Raw genomic sequence first — 18,036 nt, forward strand, 5'->3', positions numbered from 1 at the left:
CACATCGAAATTTATAGCTAACCCAGTGCAAGCACCTTACCATAATTTATAATCAAAAGCGAACCTGAAACGTAAATTTTCCCGATAGTCCACAGAAGGCCAAAATAAACCATGTTTTTATTTGCTGATCATTATAATAGCTAGCCTCCTGCAGCTTCTCTATCTCCAACAAAACATCACCAGCTTGCTACAGCGTTGTCAGTTTATGGACGTTTTTCTACTGCAAGACGAGTACAAGCCATGCGCGTTGCGAGTTTGATCGCGCGTGACTGACTCGTGTCTCGTGCTTAGCCACCTGCAACCAGATGTTGATGAAGACTGAAGTTGTACATGAAATGTTAAACTAACTCTACCTAGCTCTTTATTTTTAGACATTCAGAGTGAAAATACTAAACACCAAAGTTGTTTCATGTTCTGGCAAAGCCATTCTTTTGGTAATATTTACCTGTAAAAAGCTATGCTTAGCCTTTTACTAACAATGATATCATATTACGTAAATTGTCCTTCGCGAAACGGAGCGTCTTCTCTGTCATAAGAGATTATGAAGTTTCTTTTATCAGTTTGCTCAAATTTTAGAAAAAAATACCCAGTGCTTTTGTATTAAAGCGCGATAAAAATTATGAGATTTGAAGTTTACAATGAAAAAAAAAAAAAAAGATTCTTCAAACAAATTCCAAAGTGACTGCTATAACACAGCTGGTGGCGGAATCTGTTCTGCTTCCTCATTTCAACATTACAGCCGCAGATTTATCGAGTCTGCTTATTTTCCGGATTTTTAGAATCTTGCTACGAACGTGTTAACTGATTTAAAAATCGCCGCAGGGCTGAGATTTAAGAAGTATCTCTCCTATCTGCGTAACACCAGAAGTGGAGGTGGGGGAGGGGGGCACACCCTACCCACCCTCCCCTCCTGCTTCGCGTGACTTTCTCTCTCCAAATAGTTCCGTGTAGTACATCAAATTGTCTGAATTAAAGGCGTCGTCACACTAGATGTTGTTACATCTTTTCTCGTCATTTTACTTCGACACAAGCTATACGAAATATTACCTACGTACAGAGGCGTTTTAATATTCATACATATACAAATGGACACAATTTCAATTTTAAGTAACAACTTTACGGACATATTGTGGAAGCAATATAGAATCAATCCAGCCATTGTTTATTTCGTTTTTGGCTAGATAGATAAACAGGTCTTTCTCTTCTTCCAAACTAATGAATACAAGTGGCCTTTAGGCCTTAACATAAATTTCGGCCGATGCATGTGAGAGACACGTGATCGGCATGTGCAACGAAAAATCGCGTTCACACGGGAGACAATTATTCGTGATTGGTTTATTTTCTGATACTGTTACAGGTATGTCATACGTGAAGAGTTTACATGAGAGGACAATTACTTTAAAAGCTCACTCAGCCTTGTGTCTGCAACATCATTTAAATAGATTTGATTTTTATTTATTTATTATTTCTCACACGGAGGGAGGGACTAAAGCGGAAACGCGCAAATCGATATTATTTCTTCTCAGCGTCTATTCTACGCGCCCTTTATTCCGTCAGTCCCTTTTGAAATTAGATTCAATTTGTGTGGTGCTTCAAAAATATACTACTACCTAAATTTCAAACTTAATTATTACAATTAAGAAATTTTTCTACCAGCACGTGCAAGAACACCGAGATTTACAAATTTTACTAGTTGTTCTACATTTAGCGGAATATATTCCATTCCAGTCTCTAGCTCATCATTCCTGGCTGAGCAAAGCCGCTAGAGGACTGGTACAAGTTTAGAGGTGTAAAGCCGTCAGTGATAAGTACATTGTGTATTCCCAGTGCCTTGAGAAGTCCGGCCTGTTGAGGAAAAACAGTCAAGTGAAAATGTTTCTTAATATCAGACAATTTGGTACGCTATGATTTGCTGTTTACACGAAAAATCTTCTTACAAAGAGTTTCGGTTTGACACCCAATCTTTTTTTTTTTTGCTTTCCACGAAATCTAGTTTTCAGGACCCCGAGATGCCGATTATCATTCCTGACCAATCACAGCAAACGCGTATCACACAATTAGCCAATCAGCGCACGAAGCAGATATTTGGGAACCGGTCATTATTTACCGCCTCGGGGGAGTCGGAGGATTTTGGGGGATCATTTGATTTTTAGGATAATAGAAGGGGGATTCAGTCATAACTGAGAGCCCAAAAAGGGGGGACCGCTAAATGTCATATGCCCATACGGACTTGGTGGACGGCTATTTGGAACTCTCAAAAGTAACTTTGCAGTTTCCAAACACTTAGGATCGTTAGATTGCTAGTAGGTCAACTCGGAGTTCTCAGTAGAACGGCAGAATTCCACCAGCTGTAAAATCGAATGTAGCCAGCTATTCCGGTTATTAAAATTTGCACACATATAACAATAAATTAAGACTTACAGACGTTTCACGAAGAAAATAGTATTTTAAAACGGTGAAACAGTGCTACTTGCTACGTCTAACTTTACGATCACAACACTTTGCGCGCCCCCCCCCCCCCCCCCCAAAAAAATGCATGAAATCGCATCTTTGGTAACCTACAATTTCAAAATTTTCTGGAGGAACATGCCCCCGGACCCCACCTAGGTTGGCTTGGCCCTTCGGGTCTCGCTTTACTTTATGTCGCCTGTTATGCTTTATTGGACGCCTGTGAAAACTGCTACATGTAAGAACCCAGATCAGATGTCGGGATGACACGGATCAAGAGACTGCACCATGGCGGCTTCAGTATACTGTAAGTACATCATGACAGCACTAACTATACACGTCGAAAGGTGAATATGTGTGCGAGGGCATCGTGGGGGGGGGGGGGGGGGAGAGGGATCACGAAATTTATCAACAGTTTTGAGGGGGATCACTTCAATAAAATAACATCTAAAAGGGGGATCAGCTGAATGTTACTGTCTTCCATCAGAAATACTTCCAGAATTAAAGGAAACTTGTTTTCAACTTACCTGCGACTCGGGACCAGAGCGTGCAATCTTCTTGATTGCGTCAGAACTCACGGCTTTTACCATGGAAGCGAACTTATTTGACTAAGTAGACAAAAATATCAAGAATAGCTAAGTCAGGATCACTTAAAAAACACTATTACTGCCACAATAACGGATCTCTTGTCTCAAACCTCGATTTCTGCTAATTCCTTGGCCTTCTGTAGCTCCAGTTCATTGAGTTTTTTCTGATGTTCAAGTTCGCCTTCTTTTTCCTGAAAATAGCAAAGAAACATTATTGCTTAAAATAAACGCTTACACGGGTAGTCCATGAATAGATACCGTTTTCTGTGTATAAACAGATACTGAACTCTTTTCCCGTCCATTAGTGAATGAGAAGTGTGTGTTTAAGTGGTGCTGTTGTTATTTGTTGTGGTTTTGTAAAGCTACAAAAGCTAAATAATGAGCTGAACGCCCTTACTTGTAAGAGATGGCTCGACATTCCTATCTTTGTAACATAATTGCGTTTTCAACCCCACGTGGATGTTTCTCCAAACCCTGTCTCTGTTTAAAAGAAAGCCCGAATTTACGTATAACAACAATTCATCTCTCTACTCAGCATTTCAGCTTCTCACAGCATCAACGATCTAATTTCAACAAAGTTGCTCTAGTTTTTCTCTTCTTCCTTTCTTTTCTCTGAAGAAGGGTTTCAGAAAAACTGAAGGTGAAAAGTTATCCAACAGAAAATGACCCATGTAGACTGCAACCCAGTTGTCTCTCAAAATGTGGTGGCGGGGTGTGGGTGGCAGGGAGGTTTGAGGGGCAAGTTCATACTTTAATCGATGCGGGCATCATGCAGTGGTTGAACACGAAAGTTTGTACACAAAAAAGGACTGAAAAATGGTTTGAATAGAAACTTAGATCCTGGGTGACATTCACCTTCATCGATATCACCAGTATCACAGTTGTTCCGTGAACGCGTTTCTTTTATATCTTACCAGTCTTTTTGATTCTAACTCAGCAATAAGTTGAACCTGCTCAGCTTCCGCTTTCAACTTTGCAACTGAAAGAAAGAAAACCTCACGTCAGTGCCAAAGAGCTAGCGGGCCTTTACCTCTTCTTGATGATTATGACGTATATGTAAAAATCATATTTCACCAATCAATACAATATAACTGACAAACTGAAGTTACCTTCTATTGCACTTTCGCCTTCGATCAGCAACCGTTCAGCTTGGGCCTGTTAAAATACAATGAAAGTAAATGTAAAATCCCTGAGCAGCAAATGAGAAAGTCAACAAAAAGGCGGACAAAATGAGAAACACAACATGTGAAATATAAATGAGAAACTGACCTGTGCTTCTGCTTTTGTTTGTCCAGAGGACTCCACCGCAGCTGTCACAGCTCTGAGTTCAAATAACTTCACTCGCGCATTCTCTGCTTCCTAAAAATAAAAAGTGTTACCTAACTCACTAGTCTTCAAGAGAGCCAAAATAAACCTGGGAAATCGCTCGTAAATCCACCCTCTTCCCCAGGATCGCTTCCTTAGGGAAATGTTCTCTCCCCCACAACCCCTATCATGTCCTAAGTAACAAAGTCGAACTTCACCCTGTGTTAACGGCACGCGGTGTTGAAACATACAGAATAAAACGACTTACGAGAGCCACTTAGGTAATTACTTTAGTTTTCTCTTTGACGTATGTCGGCCTTATGGCGAAACAAGCCACTTTATTATTTTTGATTTATTGATTCAAATTGTTGGGCAGTATACTAACCTTCTCGTTCGTGAGTTTCTGTCTTTCTAACATTCCTTTGGCCATTTGCTCTGTTCTCTTTGCTTCGTGTTCTGCCGCTCGCTCAATGGACCTGACGTGATAAATCAATCAACATCTGATTTCTTTTCACAGTGAAGATACTTCGCTAAAAGAACAATATTAAAAGAAACACACAACGGCCAATAACGAGAATTGATTTGTTACACTTGGCACTTAATTTAGCCTAAACAAAAACTACGAGGGGTTCTCGATTGTCAGCCACTCACTACTCTTGTACGTATAGTCAGCTAAATCTCTCGTGTACTCTATTGACAGCAGACTGAAAAATTGTACGTTAACTACAAATATAAAATGGAGAGTTAAATATGTGGACAGGACTAAGCTGATATTTCTAATAGGCGTTATCGATTTGTGGACCTTTGTGAAGTACTTTCAGGAAAAGCCTAGTGGCTAAAGAGGCCGAATTGAGCTCCCCCCTGCCCCCCTCTCTCGCCCCCAAACCCCTACCGCCCCTATTGCAAGCTATCTCCAATCTTTCTGTGTGTGTCTCCTGCAGAACTTTATAAAGATCTTTTTATAGCAATAACAAGTACTTTCCCGCGTAGAGGTAGCGTCACCTTACTTGGTGGAAATCTCAATTGCCATTTGGACAGATTTACTCAGACTTTCACTCATGTGTAGGTCCACAGGTTCAATACTCTGAATATCCACGTTAGTTACCACCTAAAAAAGAAAAAAAAACCATCCAAAAAGGAACAGTGAACTTAGATTCGCAACTACCAATCGCTCACTCTTCTTCATCGTAATCACTATAAGCATGGATTTAACAGTTCGTAACGCAAGTTCTTGTCTCCAACTTTCTTTTACCATGACCTGCCCGACCTCGTCGTTCATCCATTTCCTTTACAATAATTGCACGTGCTACACTACCCGTTGCTGGGAAACATTTTAATGAGACGTACTCCGTGGAAACCTACATGTAAGCAACGGCGATGAGGACGAGGCCTAGTAAAAAATGAATTTATATTTTACCAGCGAAATTCGCAACCGTCTAGATCTGTTCAATACGTCAATGGCTCTAAAAACGTGCTCAGGTTAACTATTCAATGACAGCGTTCAAATCCAGATGGAAAGAGGAAAAATTAGCCGTCGTCGTTTGCGTTCCTCAGACTACGTAGAACCTAGTCATTTCACGTTCTTGTTTTGCAGAGGGACGGCAAAGAAATGTAGACAATTTCAAATTTCGCTGGTAAAATATGAATTCATTTTTGACTAGGCGTCGTTCAGGCCAAAGTTTGACCCGAAGCAAAAACAGTTTCTAGTTTTCGAGAAGCAAACTTTGTTTCCGCAACATGTCCTCTGCACCATTACTTCCTTGTTTACACAGGATTGTATGATCAAAAATATTCCTTCCCGAATTTTTTTCCACGCGGACAAATGCGGAAGCGTTTACTGCGGAAGCAAAATTGTTCTGAAAAGCACAATCAGAAACATTTTTTGCCTCTAAGAAAGACTGAAAATTTGCTTCCGCAACAAATACGTAGAAACAGGAAAGAAACGGTCCGGAAACAATGTTTCCATTACAAGGGTTCCTTGCGTTTGCAAAGAAATTATTTGACCAGTTCGTTTGCATGTTAGTCAAGCCTACAAAACAAGTCTTTCACTGTGTATTGTTAGGAAACTTGATTCGAAAATGGTTTTTTTTTAAGATCATACAAAACGTCAAGTTCCCCTTATAACAAAACTGGCTTGTTGTTTCACCAAGCTTTGTAATAATGTTAGTTTTTCGATAAAGGTGCCCTCTGGGCTAAAGATATCACCCCAACCGTTTCAGAGAAAGCTCGAGGAAATAACAGAAACTTCCGAGGAAAAAAACTGATTTCCTTACCAATTGGTTTGCATCAAATCTAAGCCGTTGCTTAACGTTCCCATCCTTGTCCACGCCAAACACAGCCTTCTTTATAATGGACGTGGAGTAACGATGGAACTCATCAAAAGGAACTTGTGCTACTTTACCACGTATCCGGCTGGCTAAAAATATTAGAAGGACAGTACTTCGAGTAAGCAGACACGAACTGTCCCGCCTCAAAGTAGATAGACACCTTCACAGGGCCGCAATAAGATCAACAGAAGCACGATAGGTACTTTTACGTTACAACTCAAAATATTGATTATAGCTGTAAAAATCAGTCTTTCCTCACAACTGCACGCAACAAATGCCACATTTATCTGAGTATCCCAAACACAGGCAAGATTTGCAACAATATTGGAGCGAAGCTTCAAATGAATCTGACCATTTCTACCTAACAGCTCCTCATCATTTCTTGAGTACCTTTTTTTTACAGAATCAAACTATGACTGTTCGGTTTCAGATTCCAAGTTACAAACATTAAAAGCATCCAATCGGTTATTCAAGGAAATATGTACACTGCCCCCTTAACATGCTCTTTTCAATGAAATAGGAAGATAGAATTGTCATTAGCCAAAAACCACCAACCAGCAGAAATTTGAAGCTGATTAGTAAAGGGTTCACATGACATAGTTTTACAAGATGTACCATACCAACACTCTTGCAGGCATTTCCAGTGTAATCTGGAACAGAGAAGATGGCTTGCTCTGATTCATGATTTCCTCTTTCAACCTGAATATATAAATAACAGAAACATTGAGAATGTAAATTAATTCCTTTGGGAAATATGGTCTGTCAGGTTCCAGTTTTGGGAGACAGTTACTTGCAATCAGAATTAACCAGAGTGTACTTGAAAAGACAACACATCAGAAATGTTATTTAAACAACTATTGGCTATTCCATGGAATAAAAAAATCAACAGGAGTCTATGCCCAGTATTTAATAGTTGTCTACAAGACTGACCTCAAAAACGTTGTTCATTGCAATCTTGATCTTCAACCGGGCGTGGTCAGATGTTTCCACCTGGTGCAAAATAAACAAGTTTCAACATGAGGTGATAAAAATTCATATAGGTGTGATTCTAACTGGTGACCATTGTCAAAACCAACACAAAGATGATTACAGACACAGGAGTGGATCTAGGGGCAGGGTGCAGGAGGTGCACCCACCACCCCTGAGATGAAGCCTTCTTCTTCCTATTGGCTTTTAAAATTTGTTTACCTTACCGGTCAGTTACACCATTCCTTAGTGGTGCACCCCCTCCGAGGAAAAAGCCTGGACATTCCTACCTCGATAATATCCGTGATGAAATCTGGCCCAAGCATCAAACATATTGTTTTCAAAGCATGTGGTTTTTTTGGTTTCCCAGCTGACATATAAAATAAAAGAGATGTTTGTCAATTGACATTAAAAAAAGAAAAAACTGGCCAAGCATGGCACACAAGGCTTCTGCATCAGTAATCCTGATTTTGTTTCTTACTGGTAACTTTTTTCGTTCAAAAATCACCTGTCTTGAGTTCAATTAGAGATTTTGCTTTTAGCATGTAATATAATGGGATAGGATCTTAGTAATGACAGGATGAAGTCAAAACTTTGTGGGACATGTGCTATTCTCTTATTGGACAATGGGTGCTCATCTGTAGCAGTAAACCAAATCATGTTTGTTAACACATTAAGTTATTTATGTTGTCACACAACACCTATCCATTGTCACATAACACCTATTCATTGTCACACAACACCTCTCCATTGTCACACAACACCCCACCATCACATTACCTGAAGAACACCTGTAAAGACATTTATTCTACTCACCACTCAAACTGAGCACATTGAAGTTCTCATGCGGTCCAAGCACAACCTTGAAAATAACAAAGTACACAATCACTTCAACTTCTGTAGAACTATCCAGGAGGTGTTTTGCACTCTTTTAGCTCAAAGAAACTGTTGGCAATGTACTCTTTTCTGAGTACGTTCTAAGAATTTGATCGTACATTAAGACAATATCTCTTAACTTAGGACTTCATTACTCTCATTTCCATAACCAAAAATGATGTAGGCAATAAATGTTGCCCTGTGTTATATTTGAGGGTTTTATTAAGTTCAAGAACGTATGAATGAAATAAGTCTAACACATGCAAAAACCGTGATGTTTCCAAAGAAAATAATCCAGTTATTTACTTACAAGATCTGGTCCAAAGATCACCCTGGCAGTCTTCCTTAAGTAATCATAAACCTGAGGAGAGCACAAACATTACTGCTAAACAGACAGACCTCAACTATTACATGTTCATGAGATTATATTAATAACCGGTAACTAGTATTCAAAATTTTTTAACAATAATGCCAATTAAGCTTTTGTTAAATGATCTATTGACATTGCTATGGATACCACAAGGCAAGTTACCTGCACAGCAGTGTTTCCTGGGCAACGGTACACAATCACTCTTGTCTTGTCTCGGCCCTAATGCATTTAACATTCAACAAAATAATATAGTTATGTAATATATATTGTTAGAGAAATGTCGAAACAAAAATTACAACAAAACAGTATTCAAAATAATTGTTGCAGCAGTTATTTGGGGGAGATTAACACATTGTTTAACGAATATGCTTATCATAGTCATACCAATTTGAATGAACAACACTGTTGAATGCTAGAAGTTTGTTCTACATGTTTTCACTGGTTCACTCATAGTTGCCTCGTGGTAAGTGAAAGAGGCTCATTTTATTAGATACCCGCTCTCTTGTGACTGAAGGATCAATTGATGACTCAAAGTATGCCATTTTTCGTATGTCTCCACTGCCAATTCCTCCACCATTCCTAAACACAACAAATGAAGATTCCAAATACCAGTGAGATTTATATAGCTTACAGTACCTATGCATATTTAATACTAAAATATAATTTTTACTTGGCTTTCATGAAAACAATTTTCTTGATGGAATTCTGAGATTAAATTAAGTCTCAGTTCAGTTCTGTTGGTCTGTCTGTCTGAGATGTCTCTCAGTCAGTCAGTCAGTCAGACATACAGGCAGTAAGTCAGTCAGTTAATCAGGCAGTAAGTCAGTCAGTCAGTTAGTCAAATATCAGGCAATTGGTCAGTCAGTCAGGTAGTCAAGTATAAGGTAATTGGTCAGTCAGTCATGCAGTCAGTCAGTCAGTCAGTCCGTCAGTCAGTCAGTCAGCCGGTCAGCCAGTGAGTCAATCACGCAGTCAGTCAGTCAGTCAGTCAGTCAGTCAGTCAGTCAATAAATCAGGCAGCATTACAAAAGACAAGTAATACAGCTACAATAAACAATCAAGACTAACTTGAGAATATTTTCCACATCATCAGTCAGCTCCTTTTCCCACAGTTCCTCATAAGCCCTCAGTAGATAAGACTGTGGCCCCATCACTGCCCGTACCTAAAACAAAGAACATGGCAACAATATCAGTCTGTTGGTGATCTAAAAAGTTATGGTGAAGAACATTCTTAATGATCAACATACACTACTAGATACTCACAGCACCACTTTGAGTGTCCCTGACATAAATTCCATCATTTTCACAAAGGGGTATTGCTCTCCTGAAAATTTAATAATATTGCAATGTACAGTCATGTGCCAAAATTATGTTTTTTAAATGAACCACCAATTTGAAGGTTGTACCATTTATAACTACGCAGATATTTTCTAAAGTTTTCAAAAGAACATTTCACAAATGGTAGTGGGACAACTGGTTTTCTAAATTCTTGATAAAAATTCAAGACACAACACTTCCTTTAAACTTAGCAAAATAGATTTTAGCACTTGAGGTTAAATAACTACATCAAAAATCTAAGCAAAAATTAATTTTTCTTTCCAGCCACAGTCAGAAACATCTTTAAATATGTTAACTTAAATTTAACAAATACAAACATTAATTTAACTGAAAAACAAAAATAATTATTAAAAAAAACATCTTTTCATCCCACAGATCCTAAACTATTCATAGGAAAACAGTATGTCAAACCTTCTTGATTTAACAGTGACTTCTATTGGTGGAATGTACTCAACTGGTCCAAAGATCATCCAGCGATCACCAGGGGAACGATGACACTTCTCTGCAGCAAGAGGGAATTAATACTATTGCAAGACTGTTTTAAATTAAGAATAACTATTGAGAATAAATTATACTAAAGATGACTTGATGTTCAACCAAGAGAACATATAATCAATATTAATATAATATTCTTTAAAACCAATAAGCTATGGCTTCCAAGGTTTACATACTCTTTATAGAGATGTCATCAAAATGATCCACTGCCGACAGGACCAGAGCTTCATCTGCTTCTAAAATATATGATTTCAGTATGCCACCTTCTAAATCCTCCCCTGAAAGTAAGACAGATGTAAATAACCATAATTAATGACAATAAATTTTTAACATACTCACTTGCATAATGACATAACACTATCATCATGATTGTCATGTGCAAAGCTATCTTGATGCCTCAGTGCCCTGTTAGTTTCTCTATTAGCCTTAAGGAGCTCAGTCACAACATTTCAATGTGTTATTTTGGCTGTGTTCACAATTACCTTTAGATTGAAGGAAACCTGAAAGTAATAGTTTACTAAGATAGAAAAACACCAAAGAGATCATAATAACCAATAAAGGAACAAGGATGGTTAAGGATCAAGAAGATTAACACAGATTACAAATGACTTGTAACCTTGAAACATTTAGGCTTAACTTTTCAAGTTGCGGAAACTGTGATGTAGCCCCCTTAAGCACTTGCCTGGATGTAAGAAAAAGGAAATGACTCCCCTCCTTAGTTCTTTCTTGCCCAGCTGATTGCAACCTTTATCATCTATGGGGTCAGTGACTATGCAGTATTCCTGACGAGACAGTACTGTCTGAGTGACTTCAGCCACAACCTCCTGTTGATTAAATTATGTGACAAACAAGTTGACCATTTTTTGTTTACATAAAATGAACTTAGTGGCCTTATATGTACATGAAACTCACCTCAGAAACCTCTGGTATATACATCTCTGTGTCTTCAAAGGTGACAAGCCACTCATCTCCTGCATTTCTGAAAAAAAAAAATATGACATAGAATATATAAAATAATAAATTAGATGAAATAATTATAACAGCTATGGTATGACTGCCTGTAAAGAGAATGACCGTTTTGAGCTCACCGCTTCTTTCCAAGTGCATCAGTACAAGTCTGCTTGGCCCTCATGTGTAAGGCTGTAGTCTCTGTTAATGTGTGAGCGGACTCAACACCTAAAACCTGCAAGAGAATGGATGTCATGTATTTAGTCATGCTTTGCTTACAGAATAAATTGCTAATTTGATCACAAAACACTAGGCTGGATTGATTACGAACCACTTCACAGACTCCTGGCAAATAAGCTCCCAAGTCCCTTATTAACCATTGTTCAGATGTCACCCGTTTCCTGAGATGAGACAAGGAGAAGAAAAAACATAGCTAATTTAAAATAATCTACTCTAGATACATGTAATGTGATTTTTAATGATGTGCAGAATTAAATTAAATGAAAATTCCGACTTGTGTTTGTTGTGTGTGTACTTGTTAGCTTTCACGTGAGGTTTATACCAAACCTACTTTCCTGTCTTGTCAATTAAGTCCTCCTTTGCCTTGAGTCGTAGTGCTTGTCCATATTTTATAATACGTGGCTTCACCCTCCGTGCTATTTCCTGCAGAAAGATTACACAAATGGTCAACAGGGGTTTTGATTAAGAGATAACCTTGAAAGAACAACTTAAGGCCAATGACAGTGTCACTGTTTGTATAGAACTAACATACAGCATATGGTGTTGGTTTGTAGGTAAGAGGCCCTTCTAGCTGCCATAGGTCTCCACTTTTACGTTCCTCATCACCGTCCATATGATCCATAATAGCCATTAACTGGAGACCTTCATTTGGTCCAAGCACTGGAAGAGCCTTGATTCCAGATTTATATCCTAGACAATAACAAAACAAAACATCTTAATTAACTTTTTTTATAATTTAATATTGCATTTGGTCAGATGTCAAGCTTTTCCGATAAATTGGTGATATTTCCTTCCAGTCTTATTTGATTCAGTAAAGTTAAAAGGTTGCAATGATTAATTTTCCTTGGTTCAAGTTTCTTTTATCAGAGGGTGGTTAAAACAGATACAGTTAATTTGACTGACGTTTTTCCATTGACTCACTAAACATGACTGAAATCAATATTCAAAAACTGAATAATTATTATACTTATACATGTACCTTCTATTTTTCTTGCCCCTTCAATGGTTTCTCCCGGGTACAGAGGAAATGGCTCCTGAGTAGCAGAAACCTGTTTTAGTCTTTTAAAAAAGAACTGAAGGGTACTTCAGAATCATTGTCTTTTTGTTTGTACGTTCAACTGAGCACAATCACGTGTAGGCCAGTCCACAATGTCTGTCATGAAGCTGTAATATTTAGCTATTCACCTTAAAAAACCTCATTTCTCTGTGGCCATGATTCAGGTGACACTGCTTTCCTGGTTCACAAGGTTGTCTAAAACAAGGTGGAGCAATGACAAGTTAACAAAATGAAGTCATAGCAAGAATATAGATTAAAGGCAATCACAGCCTGGAAAAATAATATCAAGAATTAATTATACCATCCTTTTCCAGATGACAGAACTGAAGTCATTGCACTTACTTGACAGGGTTCTCTATGACACAGTAGTGGCCAGGTGGAATGACGACAAATGGCAGAGGACCTTCCACTAACTTATGATTGTCTTGAAGAATTAAACTCTTAGGTCCAACTTCTAATACAGTCACATTGGTGTTCTAAGAGGAGTAAAGTACATGTATGAACTACATAATGTACATAGTAAATTTCCAGATCTTAGTTAAAAAGCTGTTACTTGGAATGATTGGCATTTAATTTCTTGGAAATTATGATCTAAATAAATATCCCCTTTCAATTTGTTTACCTAGGTTCCAAAGATATACAGTGGCAGATCTAGGGGAGGAACCTGGAGGACCTGCCCTCCCCCTCTTATTTTGGGTAAAAAAAAAAAATGCAGGAGGAAGAAAACCCAGTGGGGCAGGCAAACCTCACCCCCTCCCCTCCCCCCCCCCCCCCCCTTAGCTCAAGGTCTGGATCCACCACTGATATATCAGGATGTTTTTAAGAGGAACTTCTTGTCATGCGATGACTGATTTGATTGGTAAACTGGCTTTCCTTACACTGACATCTGTAAATTACTAAGGATTAGAGCCATTGTTGGGTGAGGCTTTTAAAGAAATGTTCCTGGCTGGGACAGGTGTCAATATTATTTTAGAAGGAGGAGAGACTGTAACATCATCAAGAGGTAAAAATGCAAGCCATAAGTCTAACATTAAAGCTTCTCTCTCTGAACGACTTTGTAGTTGTTGATGCGACAAGCTCGATATTTTCCCCTGATTTTTTAAACAATGCCTGCCTGACAACTGACACTCTTGGCTCTGACGTACAACTCCATTGACGTCACCATAAGTCCCTTTCACTTTCCCGATCGAGTAATTTTCATGGTCTTTCATATGCAAGACAGGAACAAACAATTCCAAGATTCAGGGGGAAATATTACTGGTGAAATTTCACGTTCAGTTTCTGCATTGTGATTGTTCTGAGCTCTGATCGCCCATTTATTTTCGGGACAAAGACGAACAACTCTAATATCCTAAGAAAACAAATCACAACTTCTGAAAACAAACGCGCACGGTTCCAAATACAGCCGTATTATTTGTCACTGTTCTGTTGCTGCAAAAACCGGGTCAACATGCTGAGCACCTAAGACTTAAAAAATGACTGGATGAAATTATTTTTTTAAACTGCACATCAGCTGAAACCCCTTCGAAAACTGCTGTCAACGATCAAGACAGCTTTGCAGAGCTCACTTTCAAGTTATCGTGCACCCGACTCAAAAGCTAAATTTACTTATGAATGTACCTACCAGATCTAAGAGGTGAATATACTGCATTGGCTGGATACGGACAATGTTATTCATTTTTTTCCTGTGAGGCGCTAACAAACAGACGACAAAAGTGAGGCCCGAAAGTGATAGAATGCACCTTCCTCGCTGTCGAACATGTTTATATACCCAGTGCATTCTGGGTCGCTCCTAATTTGGAGCTTTTCGTCACCAGTACTTCTTGGGCGCCTTTCTTCCAAATTTGGTATTTGAACATTTCCCGGGAAAGTCAAATCTCGCGCGTTGCATCACTGTCCATCAAGCTCGAACTCGAAGCTTGCCCTCGCGTTTTTGACGAAATGTTCGGGGTTTTAATAGAGCCTTTAACGCAAATTATAAGGATCAAGTTTCGCTTACAGCCTTCTTTGAAGCATTTCCGAAAGGATGATGGTGGAAAATGAGTGGTAGAAGTCGCAAATCGCACTAGAAATCCAGGACGTTCTTCATGAAAAGGAAAGGAGATTGCCACCTTTCACTTTGTCCTCGCCTCAGTTGAAGCTCAGACGTTTCCTCGTGGACTGGCTCGCTGCCTCCTCTGAGAAGATTAAAAGCTCACATGGAGTGCTTCATTTAGCTGTTTATTACATGGACTTTTTTTATGGACAAGTTTGATATCAACGAACACCAACTTTATCTTGTCGCGTTAAGGGCCCACCTAACTGATTCATGCGCGCGCTCGCACGCGTAGCTAAGGACTCCGAGGTGAAATTTCACTTCTGGTTACTTATGTTAGCCTGAGCGCGGAAAATAAAAACAACTCAAGAACTTGCAAATTCGCTAACATTTAAGATGTTTTTCTTTGTGTTTCACAAAATACAAAGTAAAAAAAGTACAAGCAAAGGCAAAATCAGAGAAAAACAGAAAAACAAGAGCAATAGAAAGAGAAAAACTAACTCCATGTGGCTTTCTCAAAGTAGTATCAAATCGTGGTGTCACTTAAAATCTGTCGTTGTATGTATCAACCTCATGCATGATGACGCATCGATGGCGAGGTGTGACAAAGGATCGAGACAAAAAAGCACATTGTGATCTGAAGTATGTTTGGGCATAAAACGATACACATCAGCCTCCCCTTTACCAGATCGCGAAAATCGAAAGATGTGGAAGTTGTAGGAGCAGAAATCTAACTTATAAATTCTGTACTGGCACGCATTAAATATCTCTAGAACTCGACAGAAGAACACAAACTATGTCGAGAACGTGTCCACCGCGATGTGTGAAAATGCTCAAGCTTTAGCTTAAAGTCATGTTTCGATGAAAAGGAATAGATTGCAGCATTTATGAAATCAGCGTGTTCCACGGTTTTCGTTTGTTTTAATTATTCTACAGGCTTTAGTAACGACGATTTCTCTTCATTTAAGAATTCGGCGAAGGAGGCGAGACTGCTAAGAAATGACATACTAAGATTAAGATGTCACAATTAATCGTCCAGATTTACAAACTTTCACATACTGCATAGCAAGAGTTGTGAAAGTCAAGCACGATCTCCTTTACATCGCTTTACAGGTAAATCAGAGCAAACTTTCTCAGTGGAATCCACGCGAAAAAGGATGACGGCTCGACGAGTATGACATCCTCGTGTTGTTCGTGGCGCAATGCACTCCAGTAAAAGTGGCGCAGTGCAGTCTGGTTAACTGCAATGCATTCTGGTAAAAAGTGATGAATTCGAGAATTCGTACCCCCTTCTATATATTCTTCTTAAATCCTGATTATGTTGCTGCTCGCTCGCTACGCTCGCTCTGCAGCAATGAGTACTTATTCACCCTTTGAGCAGAACTTTTTTTATATTTCCTTCAGCTTGAAAACGGAGAGAGAGGCCGTTCACAAATCTGTTTAGCCGTTACCCCAACTCTTGGGCTAGTCGTTGCGGTTTGCATTCGTTAAACTGTTTTTTTTAGTTCAAGCGTCCATTTTTATGGGAAACCGATGGTCAAAAATGAGCCCACTGACTATACACGCTTGACTATACTCTGTATCGCATTATTGCTTCGTTCGAAGTCTTTCACATCTGAGACGGATACGTTCGTATCTTTACCGACCGGTCACGGTGAATTTCCTATTTACCAGCATACGATTATCCGTACGCCTGGATCCGAGAGCGTATCTTAGCAACACGCAGAATATACTCAATACGAAATTGACGCGATTAGTGCGGAGCCTTTTTCTCGTTAAGAAGCATATGACAGAAAGGCTCTGCTTGCTTGGTTAATCCGCAGATGAACTAGTGCTATTGTTCTTGGCGGAAGAGCGGGCGTACAGACGTCTCCTGTTTTCTTCGCTTTTTGCGTGACGCAAACTAAGAAAGCGATGTAGAAGAGTCCTGTACACAGCTGGCTATCATGTAGTATCCTCGCAGCTGTTATTTGGAACGTCACGCGTTGCGTGGTATCCCAAAGAACGGCTGCGAAGGAGACTAGCTACAGTGCACCGTACCCGGGAAGGAAGAAATCAGGGCTGAGGTCCTGGTGAGCCTTTTAGCTTCCTTAGCGTGCCGTAGGTTCACCTGGCTCGACACATGAAAACGAATTCAGCCACATTTCGTGAATTGAAGGGGGAGGGGAGAGGGAGAGAATCTGGTTGAATTTTGTTGAAAGAGATTAGGGGGTGAAAAATATTGTACGAATTAGGGTAGATGTACAATGGTATGCACTGAGATAGTTATGCCTCCAGCCGGTGCTCGAGTGAAGAGAAAAAACGTACTTGATCGGAATCCCTCCACTTAACCCTTTAAGGTGGCCGAACACAGTTTTCGCGCGCGCTTTTGCTGATGCAATTCAGCGTGCGCACAAGGATTGCATAAAACAAACATGCCGTCAATAGAGCGATCATTTTATTTACTCAACACCCGCACTATCTGTGCTATTTTTCTCTATAACTGAACGCAGTATATTGATGGCTTTAGTCTTTTATCATAAATATATGTTAGAAAAAGTAAAGATGCAAACAACTCAGCAATTCTCATCTTTTTCTTTGTTACCGAAAGAACCCAGTTAAATGCAACGCATGCGTAGTAAGTCAAAAAAATTGCGATGGAATGAAAATTTGCACTCTCGGAAATACGCCTATTTCTCGAGAACCACTCATTAGAATTTCACGAAAATTGGCACGAAAATACTTTAGGAAATAAGTAACTGGAGTATTGAAAATAATTGAACTTTCACAAAGGAAACTCTAGATATTCCAGTAAACCTTCAACAAGGGATAATTAAAGATCTCTCTGTTAAATTATCAGCAAAATGGTCTTAACTTGTGAGAATCGTTACAAGCTTGGTGCATGCAAATTATAAAGAAAATCTAGTGACTAGATTTTCTACAAATAAACAAAACCGATTTTAAAGGCCTGTTTATTTTTATTCGTGTTACCATGGCAACGGTACATACGTCAGCTTAACCATAAAAAAACCAACGTTTGTGTTGTTAACTTGCTTGCTGCCATT

At 39.1% G+C, this 18,036-nt stretch overlaps 1 protein-coding gene across 3 annotated transcripts; it reads right to left on the minus strand.

The window, feature by feature from the left end:
* Window positions 1-1,315: 1,315 nt before the first annotated feature.
* LOC110042651 (major vault protein alpha-like) lies at window positions 1,316-14,749 on the minus strand. Of its 3 annotated transcripts, none has more exons than XR_016205826.1 (30): window positions 14,582-14,749; window positions 13,300-13,433; window positions 13,086-13,152; window positions 12,880-12,934; window positions 12,433-12,590; window positions 12,232-12,323; window positions 11,992-12,061; window positions 11,801-11,895; window positions 11,625-11,691; window positions 11,395-11,536; window positions 10,889-10,990; window positions 10,629-10,719; window positions 10,143-10,203; window positions 9,948-10,042; window positions 9,374-9,458; window positions 9,042-9,098; window positions 8,820-8,870; window positions 8,450-8,495; window positions 7,924-8,003; window positions 7,598-7,657; window positions 7,288-7,366; window positions 6,614-6,756; window positions 5,348-5,448; window positions 4,726-4,816; window positions 4,305-4,394; window positions 4,145-4,190; window positions 3,950-4,014; window positions 3,158-3,226; window positions 2,976-3,061; window positions 1,316-1,845 (listed from the first exon to the last, which is right to left on the minus strand). XR_016205826.1 is itself a non-coding variant. In XM_089283936.1 (30 exons), exons 1-30 carry the CDS (start codon window positions 14,735-14,737, stop codon window positions 1,732-1,734), a joined length of 2,655 nt encoding a protein of 884 aa, XP_089140062.1. In that variant the 5' UTR covers window positions 14,738-14,748; the 3' UTR covers window positions 1,316-1,731. The 3 variants fall into 3 exon arrangements, 2 of the variants coding, with proteins under 2 accessions (XP_089140062.1, XP_089140067.1); XM_089283936.1 differs by having other exon boundaries at window positions 2,976-3,056; window positions 3,146-3,226; window positions 14,582-14,748; XM_089283941.1 differs by lacking the exons at window positions 1,316-1,845; window positions 2,976-3,061 and adding an exon at window positions 3,433-3,515 and having other exon boundaries at window positions 3,151-3,226.
* Between the last annotated feature and the right edge of the window lie 3,287 nt (window positions 14,750-18,036).

The sequence above is a fragment of the Orbicella faveolata genome, unplaced genomic scaffold (assembly GCF_042242905.1).
Source record: "Orbicella faveolata isolate gen_17 unplaced genomic scaffold, um_ofav_v1 contig_1, whole genome shotgun sequence".
NCBI classification, from domain to species: domain Eukaryota; kingdom Metazoa; phylum Cnidaria; class Anthozoa; order Scleractinia; family Merulinidae; genus Orbicella; species Orbicella faveolata.

What these genes read in the sequence shown, in the direction of transcription:
- LOC110042651 (XM_089283936.1), bottom strand. Translation starts at nt 14,737, where the DNA reads ATGCACTGGGTATATAAACATGTTCGACAGCGAGGAAGGTGCATTCTA. An exon ending in TGATCTTTGGACCAGATCTT is followed by an intron (nt 8,496 to 8,819) that starts GTAAGTAAATAA and finishes GTTATTTTCAAG; the next exon opens with GTTGTGCTTGGACCGCATGA. An exon ending in AAACAAAAGCAGAAGCACAG is followed by an intron (nt 4,191 to 4,304) that starts GTCAGTTTCTCA and finishes GTATTTTAACAG; the next exon opens with GCCCAAGCTGAACGGTTGCT.